This window comes from Rissa tridactyla, chromosome 4 (assembly GCF_028500815.1).
Source record: "Rissa tridactyla isolate bRisTri1 chromosome 4, bRisTri1.patW.cur.20221130, whole genome shotgun sequence".
Lineage (NCBI taxonomy): Eukaryota > Metazoa > Chordata > Aves > Charadriiformes > Laridae > Rissa > Rissa tridactyla.
Window position 1 is genome coordinate 19,980,124 of NC_071469.1, and position 14,653 is coordinate 19,994,776.

Here is a 14,653-nt window from a genome sequence, read left to right on the forward strand (position 1 = left end):
TTGTCCGGGTCCCTCTGGATGGCATCCTGTCCCTCAGGCATGTCAACCGCACCATTCAGCTTAGTGTCATCTGCAAACTTTCTAAGGGTGCACTTGATCCCACTCTCTATGTCATTGATGAAGATACTGAACAGTACTGGTCCTAATACAGACCCCTGAGGCACACCACTTTTCACTGATTTCCATCTGGACATGGAGCCATTGACCACTACTCTCTGGATGTGACCATCCAGCCTATTCCTCATCCACTGAACAGTGCACCCATCAAACCATCTCTGTCCAATTTAGAGAGAAGGATGTTTTGGGGGAGCATGTCAAAGGCCTTACAGAAGTCCAGATAGATAACATCTGTAGCTCTTCCCTTGTCACTGATGTAGTCACTCATCATAGAAGGCCGCTCGGTTGGTCAGGCAGGACTTGCCCTTGGTGAAGCCATGCTGGCCATCTCAAATCACCTCCCTGTCCTCCATGTGCCTTAGCATAGCTTCTAGGAGGATCTGTTTGATGATATTCCCAGGCCCAGAGGTGAGGCTGACAGGTTAGTGGTTCCCTGGGTCCTCCTTTCCACCCTTTTTAAAAATTGATGCCTTTTTCCAGGTACTTCACCTGACTGCTGTGACTTTTCAAATATGATGGAGAGTGGGTTGGCAACTACATCAGTACGTTGTACTTAGAGTAATGTATTTGAAAAAGCTTCAACCTCAATTGAGCGTTACTTAAGCATTTCAGAAAATGTACGCTTAAACTAACAGTTATGTCTTCAAAGATTTTTTTTTTAGGATGAGCCTGATGATTCTTGAAACAAGCCTGTCGGTATAAACAAGCATTTTCATCATGTTCAGAAGTCGTTTTAAGCAGAGAGACTATGTCTTGTCTTAGGCTCTAGTAAGCCAGATTATTGGGGAAGCTGGAGCAGAATTTAAGATTTTCTGTTGTACTATGTATGAAAGACTAATGCTTCTACCGTTACATAATGATACATTGCCTTATAAGAATTTATTAGGACCAGTGTTTCTTCTGTCAAGGATGGACATTGAGCTGCAGTAATGTCAGATTGGTGGTTTGGCTCTGACTGAGGAAAGAATCCCCTGTTGGCTTCTCAACGATGCATATTTTCAATTCTGTTTTAGACAGAGTCTTTCTCTTTGAAGCCTCGCAGCACTTTTAAGTATTTCAGAATTCGGTAAGGATAACACTTCTGTGACTAAGCTTCTTCTCTTCCACATAGTAGATGCTTGTTATGTAACTTATATGTTATGTATATTTAATTTTGACAGCATAATTATTTATTTATTATCCAGAGGAAATTCATATGCTAAAATCTTTGGTGTTGAGATGATTCTTGTCCTGGATTACGGTGGAAACTACCTTAGTATGGTAGGAGTAGCAATGCTTTCACTGGTCAAAGCAAATTCTGGCATTGCACTCTAGCATCTTCTGGTATAACCATTCTGAAACAGAATTAGTTGTCTGAGGCTTGTCCTAAAAAGAGGGTTATTTCCCCAGTGCAGTTATCTGTGACTACATGGAGATGTCCAGAAAGATTTCAGTTTGATATAGACCTCCACATTCTGTCCTTTTTTTCCATATGCCACAAAAGATCCAGATTACAAATCCTATCCAGCGAGAGAAAAGTAAGGGAACCCTAGGTATATATTTATACAGAGACCTAATGAGACAAGTGATTAAAAAAAAAAAAAAAGTAAGAAAGCTTACTTTCTTACTTTTACATTCTTTCTTACGTTTTTACATTCTGAAAAAAATTTTCTCTTTTTTCAGAATGGGGATGGTGGGGAAGTTATGCTTAAATTTTACATCCTGCAAGAGAGTTAGGTACTTTATTGACAAATCTTTTTTGCTGACTGTTCTCTTTCATATGTTTTTTAACCTAATACTTTTGTGACTAGAGTTAGTAAAAATTAGATGTTTTCTCCTGCTTTTTCCTAGTATCGTAACAAATAGTTGAAACATTACATTGATTTTAAAATGAAGTATAAAATTAGTACAGTATTTTAATAATTAAGTACAGATTATATGATTTGACATGGAGTGGTATGATAAGTATTGCTGTTGACACATCTACATATATTGTTGAAACTGTCTTTTCATTGGTAATGTAACAATATGTTTTCAGCTGTATTTAGAACAATTTGTGTGCACACAGATGTTAAATATCTCATAAAATAGCACTTGGCTTTTGATCAGCCCTGCTAGGAATAACTGCATTGTGCTGGTACAATCGAACACTTGAACTGCCACTTTCCTACCCAGTATAAACAAGCTATATTGTAGGATTCAGACAATATAATAAAGGTGAATCAACTCGCTTATCGACAGAGACAGCACGCAGTACTCTAAACATGTTTGTATAAGTAATGGTGGGTTTATCAAGCCATGTGGACCAGTGAACCGCTGTGGTACAATGGTTTTTAATAATTGAGGAAAAGGGTTTTCTTTTTCCTTTTTGGGGTGATGGCCCTTAGAGTGTCCTGTAGGTTTTATATTACATTTAATATGGTGGATGGTATGAATTTGGTGGAAAATCTGTTTGTTTTCCCAGTGTGCTGCACTTTAGAGCTGCAAAATATACTCTGACAATCTGCTTTAAACGAGGCTTTTCAAGTTGTCCCTGATGTATAGCAGAGACAGTTGTGATGGCTAACGAAATCGTTTTTAATTATGCGATAGGAAGTGTGAAAGAGGGGAGGATCTACCTCATATCAACCTTTATTAAATTATTTACGTTAGGCTGTTTTACACATCTGCTATTTTTTCTACTATTAATTTCAACTAAAAACTGGGAGAAGAGGAAAGATTCTTGCTTAGAAGTGAGCAGATAGGGAGAGTTCTGTCTGGTATTGTTTGTAACTGAAGTGAGTCACAAAAAATATTAACCTCAAGGTGACCTGTTTCCTAATTTGAGAGAGAATATTGTTACTCTTTGTTTGCCCAGTAGCATGCCTAGCTGGTATTAATTCTGTGATGAATACCAGAGACAACATCACATTTTTGTTGAATAGTCACGGTTTTTAAAGTGTGTGCAAAGGCAATCAAGACCAAATGAAGATACGCTTTTATTGAAGACTTCAAATTGACCATTATGTGGGGTTTGTTAAAAAAAAAATATTTAAAAAATCATTTGCCTGTGGAACCTCGGGCCCATAGTCAAATTAAACTTTTTTAGTATGACTAAATAGACAGGTTACTTGAGCTAGTCCGTAATGGTATGCTTTATTTCATTCAGTTCTCTTGTACTTTTTGTTTCTGTGAGCTTGCCTGAATCCCGCTTTTTGTTCTAATACAGTAAACTGTTCTACCATTAGCTTGTCTTCTGCCTGACGGGAAACTGCCCTCTGGCCAGAACAGAAAGTGAAGTCCAGATGATACAGCAGGCTTTTAAAGGCAGCGAACTCATTCTTTCAAGACAGCAAAAGCTGCCAAAACCAAACCCCAGTATAAATAGTGATCTGTGTTAGATTGGATAAATCAGAAAGAAAAAACTAGGTCTAACTGAACAAATGCAAGCAAAAAGATTGTCTGATACTTGGGCTAGAAAGTTGAGACTTGGCAATGGTCAAGAACAACAAATATTTCTGATAGAAAACATGCAAACTTGATGTGTATAAACAAAAAGCAACTTAGTTAACAGTTGTTATCATAAATAATTTGCACTGGGAAAAAAAGTTCACATTTTGTAGCCCCACATGTCTTGAAAAATAGAACAACAGAACAAAAACCCAAAAGAATCTGTATCATTGCAAAATGAAATGGAGCTGGTGAACAGCAGCATGTTATTGAAGGTATACAAGCAGATATACAAACCTTCTGCCTCAATCTAGTTATGTCTCTATTGTCTGAGAAATATTTATTGGCTTAGAAATAAAGATCTTGTTTTCTCTAAGGAGATTTTCATATATTCCTCTCATATCTGTCCCTGTGAGTCAAAACCTCAAATATATAAATGTTCACACCTTTTTCTGCCTTGTGTGTGATTACTTCTATACTTTGATCAATATCTAACTGTAACTTTGTCTTCTTTTATGTAAAGAACAACCATTTTGGTTATGAGAGAAGTTAGTATGCACTAGGGTACTTTCAGCTGTACTCAAGTTCCCTAGGGCAATTTGCCAGCATACCATTGCGTACAGTCTCAGATGCGGTGTTTTCTTTCTAAAACCTCTGTGAACTTAAATGAGAATAGGAGGCACTATCAACATGTAAACCTGTATGCATAGAAATGCTGTAATGTTGTGCTTTCTTCTGTACTACACTATTCAGTGTAGTAAAGCACTGAAAGACTTTAATGCTCGTTGTTTCCCTGAGATAAGAACAAGGAGAGGACGCTTCTGAAAAGCTTGATGTTGTCTTCTGTGTCTCCAGAGTTCTGAAAAATGGGAATACTTGGTTGCCTCTTTGCAGTTGTGTCCACCAAAGTATTATTGTTTCTAAATTACTTTGAGAACACTAAACAAGGTGCACTTTTGAAGAGGCTGGAGTAACAGTAGGAATGTTGCTGCTGATCTGCTTATTTTCATTGGGTAGGTGCATCATGGCTTGGCTTGTGCATCATGGCAAAAGGTAGAAGATCAGTAGGTTTGTGTGAGTTTGGTGGGGAAGTGCCAAGTATTGTGGAAAAATAAATGACAATGACTTTATAAAACTTATTGAAAGCAACGCACCCACAATCTGTTGGAAATCTGTTACTATTAAAATAGGAAAAATAGTATTACTGCCTTTTAAAACTGACAAGCAAAGGCGCTGGCATAATGTTTGCTTATAGTTTTTTAATTTCTAGGCTGCGACTTGGATACTGTAACAGCTTTATCTAAGACGTCCCTCAGTAATGAAAGTGAACAGATTGGTGTCTCTCTGCAAACTGTATTTGGTTTTAAGTTGTTTTACATGAAGTAATCTAAACTATTTTTGAATAACGTATCCTGCAGACAGAATAAATAAGGCTTCTAGAGTGTGCTCTCCACTCAAATGCATAAATTCTCAGAGTAAAAACTGTTTTAATGTTAATTAGTGTGTTCTTTTGATTTTCTAGAAGATACGTACTAGCTGCCTTTTTCTTGGATAATCTATTTGCTTTTGGAACAACTTGTGGGATTTGTATTAATAAAATGCAGATTCTTTATTGTGCAAGAAAGGGATATAGTAGTATACAACTTTACCACCTTTTAAAGTTGAATGTTTATACTTATATATTGTAGATACGGTGTTATTGAGTATTGAATGGTGAGAGGAGATAAGTAAAAGGGTGCTTAAGTGATCCTGATGGGACCACTGTGGTGAAAGCTTTCTTCATTGCTCAGTTTAGTACCGACTTTTATTACTGCACACTATATAATATTGTACACACACACAGAGACACATATATCATATTATGCTATTAGTGACTCTGCAGCTGCGCTTTTCATAAATTTATGCATGCTCACAAAACTATTCTAATGGCTAATACCTAAAGATTGTTAAATTGCAAGGCATCTCTACCTATTGCAAGCTGCAATTTTAGGGATCAAGTGAGTGAGAACTCAAAATCTCTATATAACCTTTTTTCTTTTTCAAAATTTTCTTCCTTTTATGTTTTCATTTGTTACCATTGAAGGCATCCTTTTTCAAAACTGTTAGTTTCATGGTTGGATTATTTAGTAGCTTGTAGTATTTTCAACAGTTTTGCAGCTGTTCTTTAGAAATGATCTTCTAAAAAGCAGAGAAGACCAAAAGAATTCTCAGATTTAAAATCTTTTCAATTTAAAGTTTAAAAATTTCTGCAGATTATATTGTTTCTTGACATTTTCTCCCACCAAAAAGGAAATGGTTTAAGAAAAGCCTGAACAGCCAAAATATGAAAGTGTCATGGTAGTTGAAATCCAACATTAAATAAAAGGGGGTTTGACTTACAGGTTATATATGTATCCCCTCTGAAAAATCTTGTTTCAAAGATGGATATTTGCCCTTTCACATAGTGTCCTGAAGTACAAAGAGCAGTGGGGAGACTGACCAGTACTGTTTGGAAGATATGTACCAAGATAGGGAATGTCCTTAGGAGTACTACCATGAAAACTGTTTTGGAGGTATTTCCATATATTTGTTTTGTATCAGAAAACTAAATTCCTGAGCTTTAGAATATGGCCTTCTAATGTGATTTCTCTTACTCTTATTAAGAGATACAGCTTCCTGAAAAGGAGGAAGATTGACCCTATCTAGTTGAGTCTGAAACATCTATTGCCATGCATAGGCATTGATGATGGTCACAGTTATGGAGATGCAATTCCTGATAGGTTCAGGGTTTAATAACTAAGTCAAGTCTATTGTGACTGAAGCATACTGAAAATAAAACGTGTGGCATAGATTTTCAAGCTGAATAGTATTTTTTATCCTTTGATTGAATCACTGAAGTTAGCTATAGTGGAAGAAAAGCTCATTTTGCTGCAGCAGGAGCAAGTGATCCTTCCTTCTGATTAGAGACTTGTTGCGTCTAGTCAGAGTTTTGTTCATGTGGGAACTGAGGAGAAAATGTAACGTGTTAGAAAAGAGCATCAAAATGGGATGTATGCTCAATAGTGATTTCCTTTTCACTAAAGCTTTTCTGTTGAAGGGCGACTCAGGACTAGAAAAGCAAAGCACTGGTGGAGGATTAAAAAAGTTAACCTTCATAAATAAATCATAGTCTAAAAATTATATATGAAGCTATATATTTTCCTAGAATGTATATTCTTGTTGCAAAAGATATACTAGATACTTGTTTCTTTATATTCTTGGTGAAAAAACATTATCCATGAAGATAAATACCTTCTTCAGGGGGACTATAGATCGTGGGTTTTACCTTAACATTTTCCAGTGCCATACCATTTTTCATGTTTTGGAAGAAAAGCACCTTAGAAAAGGAACACCAGCCATAAATCCTGAGAACGTTTCTTCTGGATTCTTTATTTATTAGTTGAATGTGCAGTAAAGTGCAATAGTGTGTAGGTGTAACCATATTAGTGTTGTTCGTAGGTACACATCGTTGGCAGGACTGACTTGACGGGTACTCCATCATATGTACATTTTGGCGTCTCATTTACTCTGCGGAAGGGAGCGCTTGTTTCAGTCCAACCCTGCCCAGTGGGTTTGTAACCAGGAGTATCAGAGTCACAAGAATAACAGTCAGTGTCTGTAGACCAAGAAGTGTCCTTTTTGAAAGAGTTGTGGCAGTAAATTGCAGTAAAACGCCGCAGATTTGAGGTCTTGTATGAAAGGTGGCTGGCAGACTTAAAATCATTTCCAAACACTTTTCTGTTCTGTAGCCGTGCTTTTACTATGTCATAACTTTTAAACTTTCAAAGCCCACTTGTGACAACTGAATTGATACTTTAGCTGCTTAGCTATTATCAAGAAGGAGTGTTTTGGGGAATAAAAAAGTTGCTTTGGGTAAGTTAAACCAAGACCTATTTAAACGAGCCAGCATGACAGTTCTCTGAGAACTGCAAGGTGGACATGCAGGTGACATGTTAGTATTGCTACAATTCCTACAATATTCCTATTCATGTTAGTGACTTTTGTTAGCATTCCTGATAATCCATGCAAATTTATTATTTATACATGCTGTATTGGCGCCTCATTAGATACTGGCATGAACACTCCAGAGACTTCATCGTGCTGACCTCCTTTCAGGCTAGGACCACAGAAACAGCATGACTCTGCAAATGATCACAAACTTTCCAGGAAATATGTATTGCAAGGCATTGAAGCCGAGTTTTTGGTGTTTATCGTACTCTTAACTGCTGAGGCAGCTTGGTAAAAAAAGAAAGCTGGTAAGTTAGGAGCTGACGGATGAAGAAGCAAATAAATTAGTCTGGATAGGCGTATAAAAGCAGGTGTGAACTGGGACAATGGCAGTAGAAAGAGGGATAAAATAGAAAGAGAGGACAGAGAAATAGCAAAGAAAGGAAAGAAGAAGGAAGGCTGGCTGCGATAAGCTCCCTGTCCATCCTTTTTCCTCTTTGAGAGCCTGGAAATGAATCTAGATCTCTTGTACCCTAGGCATACTGATATCCCATGCTTGTCTGCTTCAGTGTGATGGAAAATTTCTCTTTTCAAATTTTTTTTTTTTTTAAATACCTCTGTATCAAGTATTTGTTGAGTCAAGTACTGCCTCATCTAGGAGGTAATAAGTTAAGAAAGCCTGGGTAAGCATTAGTTTGAGTCAAGTGAGTGTGTTGTGATACAGGTGCTCCAAGTTTATGCAGGAACCCTTCTGCTTATGGTGCACATAGTAGGATAGCACAGAGATAATAGGAAATGTGGCATATCTGGGAGATGTTGCCTGAAAGCTCCTGTATGTTTTACTGCAAGAAAATGGATAGTGACTGGGGCAGATGGCTAAAGGAACGGAATGGATTGATCCCAGGTTAGGGCAATAGAAAGCCTATGTGAAACAGCTCTGGTTTGTTGCTTCACCTCTTCCAGACTTTTCACAGCAACCTTGTTGTCTAGTTGAAAAACATAAAACTTAACTTTCAGAAGCATTGAGTACGCAGTTGCAATTGAAGTAAATGGGAGCTTATTGTTTTGAACATTGTACTTTGAATTTTTGTGGTCCTTAATAGAGGCAATGTAAAAACCAAGTTAATATGTTTCAAGTGGGTCCCCCAAAATTAATGGATAGTAGTGACAATTTTGGACCTAATGTTTCTTTTTTTCCGCAACTGAAGCTTGGAACTAGTCTCATTATTATAGATGTGACTTGAAGATGAACTTGTTCATTTTTGCTCTTACGTACCATTGTGATAAATGCCTAGAGGCAGGAGAAATGGAAATAAATTTTCTGTGCCTGATCAAGATGGGTTCTTATTAAATACGGTCCATGCCTGAACAGGTTTAAAATAGTAATATACCTTATACATAATAGGTTATAATAATTGCTTCAAGTTCCATTTCTAATTTTAAAACTTGTTCATATGTACCTTGAACACTCTTTAATTGTGTTGGGATTTTTAGCAAGTGAATTTAGGATTTCCCATCTAAAGTCATGCATTCAGGAATAAAACTGCGTGCCAGGATGTCTTGGCTGGTAATTCTTGTCTTCTGGGCTGTAACATCTTGCTCCCATGTTCTACATGAGTGTTGTCTCCTGTCATTACTTAAGTCGCCATTCTGGAATAGGGCAAGGTGTTAAAAGCTATCTTTAAACTTTAAATATACAAAGCTACATCTCTGTGTATTTCTATAGTGGGGCAACTTAAAATTTTGTATATCTTAAAAAGGGATGAACATGTTCCATCCAAGGTTTAACTTGCATTATTTGAAAAGGTGCGTTGTTCTAGGGCATGTGTTTATTGAGAAAGAGTGCAATAGCTGCTACCATGTGTTCGCTTATGTAAGTACTTGAATAGCATGCCTGGCTCGGGTTCATTTGACTTAAATACAAAATAATTTTTTTTTCTAAAATTGCTAGCAGTAGGCAACAATTTACCAATTTATGAATGAGTAAGCCACAGCAAAAGAGAAAAGATGTTCCCTGCAACACTGAATATTGTAATTGCATAATAATAATAACAATACCAAAGGAGAAAATAAATCTTTTCAAACTAAGAAATACAACCTTTTTCTCTTTTTTTGGAAGTATGTAGTGAAGTGGAATTTCAGCACTGATGGAGTCAACATAGCAGCTGATGGAAATCAGTTATAACATCTTTTACATAGGAGGTGGAAATTTCTTATTTAAAAATAAGATGATGCAAATTTCTCCATGCAAATCCTTTCACGAGCAGATAAATTATTGCAAGAATGAGACATATTGTGGAAGAGATGGTTTTGATAGATTTTGCAAAAATAGAAAAATAATTTTAGTGCTACCTTATGACCACCGTGTTTGCCCATGATAACTTTGTATAATCGTTTGAATTCAAATTCTCAATATGATCCCCAAGGAAAAAAGAAACTGATGGTGCTTGTCCTGTGGACAGATACATCCCCTAATTGTTAGTCAGGAGAGTTGTCAGCAGAGTTAAGTTCAGCCTTCTTGCTGACCAAAGGTACAGAAGAGACAGAGAGACATGTGATAGAGACTTCTCTTATTTCTGTGACAGCCATGTGGCCTCTATCATTGGCAGTAGCTTGCCATCTTCTGGTCTTCTTACATGAGGCAGCAAGCAGCTTTGTTTAAGTTGTGCAGTCAGATGTGCAGACACAAGGAGACACTGTGTCTACACTGAGAAGATACTGTGAGCTAACTAAGAACATGGATTTACAGCATGCTAACTATTCCACACCAGTTCCCTATGCAGTTTTTTGGGTACAAGTAATATTCTGTCCTCACTTTGTGCCAAGTGGGTATGAGGTTAAGTCATCCGATGTTCAAAATGTCCATGCAAGAGAGTAAAACCAAGAAGCTAGTGGTGGAGAAAATTCATATGCAGAGTTACTTAGCAGAAACTTTTTCTTGAGAACAAGCTCTTTTTAAATTTCACTTTTAGAAGATTAACTAAGCCCCTTTTATAGAAGAATTTTTCTGATCACATAATAGTGGCTTATAATTAAGAATCACATTGATTAACCTTGAAGGACACAATTAAGTACAGCCTAGGGATGACTTCAGTTCCTGTACTTTGGCATATAGGAATTAGACTGTAGAAATATTGAAGCACTGCCTTCATATGCCTTTATAGATTGGTCAATTGATGAATGTTAGTTAATTAATTAATTGCTTTAAAAAAAAGCCTAAAAATGCGAACATGGCAAATTTTGAAGTGGCTGAGGACATTAATTGTCATCAAGAAGATATTTTTGATACAGTATTCAACATCTAAACATGGTAAAACTGCTTGTTTTCAGAAATTTCTGTAATGTAATTGCATAACTGCTTTTTAGAAAAGTTAATTCCATATCTGTGTTTTAATTTGTAGGTACATTGAAACCTTGAAGGAGCACAAACCAAAAATTGTCTGGGATGAACAAATTGCTGAACACTACTTTGAATACAAAAAGTGAGTCATTAACTTAATCGTTCTGCAAGTAATTTTGGGCATGGCCCAGTACACAATGAATTACCATTTAACTGTGTTATGCAACTGAATTCAGCAAATGGAAATTCTGCTGTTTGTGATCTGTATGTCAACACTGAACTGCAGCATAAAAGAGTGCTTCAGGCGAGGGAAGTAAATCAGAGAAGGTTTAATGAAATAACATAAGCTAAAACAATCTTGACAAGTCTGATGAGTCATATCTTTAGAAGTTATCCATCAAAGTTATCTGCTGAGTGTCTGTTAATCAGATGCTCTGACATTAGTACTGTGAGCTGTTGGGTGATTACCAATAACTTGGCCAAAAATAGTTCTGGTACAAGAGCCTGGTTTTACAAGTCCTAGTGATAGGATTGGTGAAGGAACAGCCTTCCACTAAATGGAATGGACTGTAGAGAAGTGTAATGAGAATAATATCAAGTGACTTCCAGATAAAGGTTTTAAAAGGACTGACACCATGAAGGGAAAGGGTAATAGCTTTCTTTGTCCTCCCTTTTTCGTCATGAAATGACAAGAGAATTCCTGATGGTAGGAAAAATCCATTGAAAACAGATTTTAAAAAACCCCGAGCAACACCTTATTAAGCCTCAGTAATAATTTGCAATTTTTGTATGTAAATATGCAAAACTATGGTAAAATTATACAAAAAACTCCTACTACTTCTGTAAAACTGTGTCTTGTATATTACTCAATGCTTTGGTAATGTGAAGAAGACACACCACTGAAAATAAGAGTAAATTGCATTTTAGGGTGCTTTAAGAAACAAAAAATCAGAACTACTTTGTTATTTCCAAAATACCTTCTTGGTTTAAATATTTTTAAATGAAAAAAAATAGATTCTACTTTTCTATATTCAGTTTAATTTTCAGGGTTTCTCTCAGTCTGTAATTTTCTTCTGACTTCTCACCAACATGTATTTCTTATGAGAAAAAAATAAATATATACCTGTTGGTCAGCAGTGTTTTAATTTATTTTTTATGTTTGTATGAAAGGACTGGGGTCTCTGTTCCTTCATATTTAATTCTTTAGTATCCTGTTGCAAAATTGCTTTGTGCCAAACAATTACAAGTTTTTTCGTGTTAACTAAAGAGGAATAAATCAGAAGCTTTGTTTTAGTGATCTTTAATGTGCAATCCAATTGGAGACACAATGACCACTAGATGAAAACTTGCTCTCAAAGAATAAATCTAAGGGCTCGGTTTGAATGGCATGTTTCTGGGATTCATTTCTAAAACACAGTTCCTAAACATCTCCTTGCAAACTGAACATGTGGGAAAGGGATAGCTTGTCAGTTGTACAACATCTTTTGTCTTTGAAAGCCAATCTTTGGAGATTCTTGTTTGTGGGCTTCCTGGAGGAATTTTTGATGCACAAAGCACACTGGATCTGAAAATCACTCTAAACTTCACTTGCTGCGCTGTGTTTCGCAGGCAGCCATGTGTCTCGTCACGGCTGCAGTGGTTCAGCCAGCTGCAGGGGAGAGTTATTTAAGGGAATTCTTTTCTAGTTACCAATTTGGATAAGGATGACAGCGAGGCCTGAGCATCTCACCTGGAAATCGTGCATGTCCACAGCTGCTAGGAAATCAAATCATGAATCTTTAAGCAAAACACAGCTTTGTAGCAGGCAGAGATTAAATATTACAAATAATTACAGAAATCTGTTGTCTCTGACTGCTTGTCCCAGTGGACTTCACAGATAAGTATGCATTTACTTCATCTGGGAGATTTTAGGAGCAATGCCTACTTGGTCTGTCCATGCGCTCTGCATTTCCTCCGAGCCTAACTGGTGAAGTGGTGCTGTGAAACCACTTGTAACTCATTCTTCTCATTATTAGGGGTTTAAAATGCAGCCTTGGTATCTGTCCCCAGTGTAGCTTGCCCTGTCTGTATATTTTATACTGCTAGCATTTAATGTAACCTGAAAGATAGTAATTTGGGGAACTGGAGAAAATCATTCACAGTCTGCATCTGACAACCAAATGTCTTCATCTTTTTCAGATGTGCATTTAGTAGGCGCAACTGTCTTTTACGGTCTGACAGTTTTATAATCCAGTTGCAACAAGATATCTCAGTTTGTTTACTTAGATCTAGTATCAGACCATGTCTGTTGTGAAATCTCTTCTTCGATCCTCTGTCTTCGCTGTCAGCCTTTTCACTTCTTTTAAGAGTTCTCCTTAAAGGCCGCTAGTATGGGGTAAATCAGTATCTTGTCTGACTCTGCCTGTATTGTATTTCATTATAACCAGTTCTTGGACAGTGTTACGCCCAAAGAAGTTTGGGACTTTCATCTTAATCATGAAAGCTACCTGATTTTTTCCCAAACGTTATGTTAGTTGTTAGGAAACTGTGTTCTGTTGTTTTAGATGTTTTCAAAGGCCTTATCCTGAAGCCTTTTAAGGAATCCTTTAGATAACCAGGGATTTTTGTTGTTGTAGTTGTGGCATGAAGCAATTGCTATGCAAAGACTCCTCTATCAGATCTTTGAGTCTATATAGTCATGTTATGAACTTTCTAACTTTACAACTGCTAGCGTTATCAAAGCCCATTTAAGTAGGATGATTTTCTCAGGAGGACTTTTCTGACAAATACTACTGTAACTGATACCTGCAGGACAGTGACACAGTTGCATACTTGGCTTTTACATATGTTGTGTACCTTCTCTTAATGGCTTTTCTTTCCCCATCGCTTTGGATTTATGTGCTGTGATATGTTTGTATCTACAGTAGAAAAGGGGCAGGAGTAGAAGTTCTTATCTGCAGTAGAAAAGGAAGAGAAGTAGAGAAGATTTTGGCCCTACCCTGTCATCAGTAGATAGAGTAGCCAGGGTGCAAGGAAGGAATGAATGGAAGTTGATGGCAAAGTGTCTGAATTCAGAGACATGGTGTCTCAGCTTCCAGAGTGGAATGGACATTGGGTAAGAAATCTGAAAGATACAAGCTGCTAAATGGCAAGTAGTATCTGTCTTTGATAGGGGCATATTAATGCTCATGTGCTGAAATACTAGCATATCTTATTTTTAATAGCAATAACTTCTTCAAAATAAAATCAGCAATTTTCTTCAGCACTGTCTTTATTTCCTTTTTGTGGGACGGAATAAAACTGGCTTTGAATTCTAACGTAAACTAAAAATCCTATGGGAATCTATCAAAGCTATTGTGACTATTTGATTTTCCTGTTTTGCAGAAATAAAGGAGGAAAACATGCCGTCTTCTACCCAACACTGAAGGTAGGTGCCACTTTTTCAGGTCAGAGGGCTGTAAGAGGAAAGAGATGTTTACTTGACTTGTTGCATTATTGAGAGACTTCAGAAAATGTTGAACTGGGTTTAGGCTTTTGTGAAAGAAGTTTACCCTGGTGTAGTTGTTACAATACAAAGCTTCAGCTGCCTGTACAAGAAGATTGGGGGTTTGGAATTTTTGAAGATTAGCCACGTCTAGAGATAAGACTCACTAGGGCAAACCAGTTCTCTGAGAGGATCTGATCAAGTGCACAGTTCATGTGCTAACAGACATTTGGATTGTCAGGCAAGAGACCGAAGACATTCTGCTTCTGATCATGTTGGCTGTAAGCTTGGGGAACTTTTGTCTTCCTCCGTAATGGGGTCCTGATTCTCCCTGTCAGCCTGCATCACCCTGTTTTCTT

At 37.0% G+C, this 14,653-nt stretch overlaps 1 protein-coding gene across 7 annotated transcripts in view; it reads left to right on the forward strand.

Annotated features, from left to right (window-relative positions):
- The window catches only part of CHID1 (chitinase domain containing 1), a 141,634-nt gene that overhangs the window by 100,673 nt on the left and 26,308 nt on the right, over positions 1-14,653 (forward strand). For all 7 annotated transcript variants that reach the window (XM_054198957.1, XM_054198950.1, XM_054198956.1 and 4 more), the window contains 2 exons: positions 10,893-10,973; positions 14,195-14,237. In XM_054198957.1, coding sequence (XP_054054932.1) covers positions 10,893-10,973; positions 14,195-14,237 — 124 coding nt within the window. The remainder of the gene's footprint in view (positions 1-10,892; positions 10,974-14,194; positions 14,238-14,653) is intronic.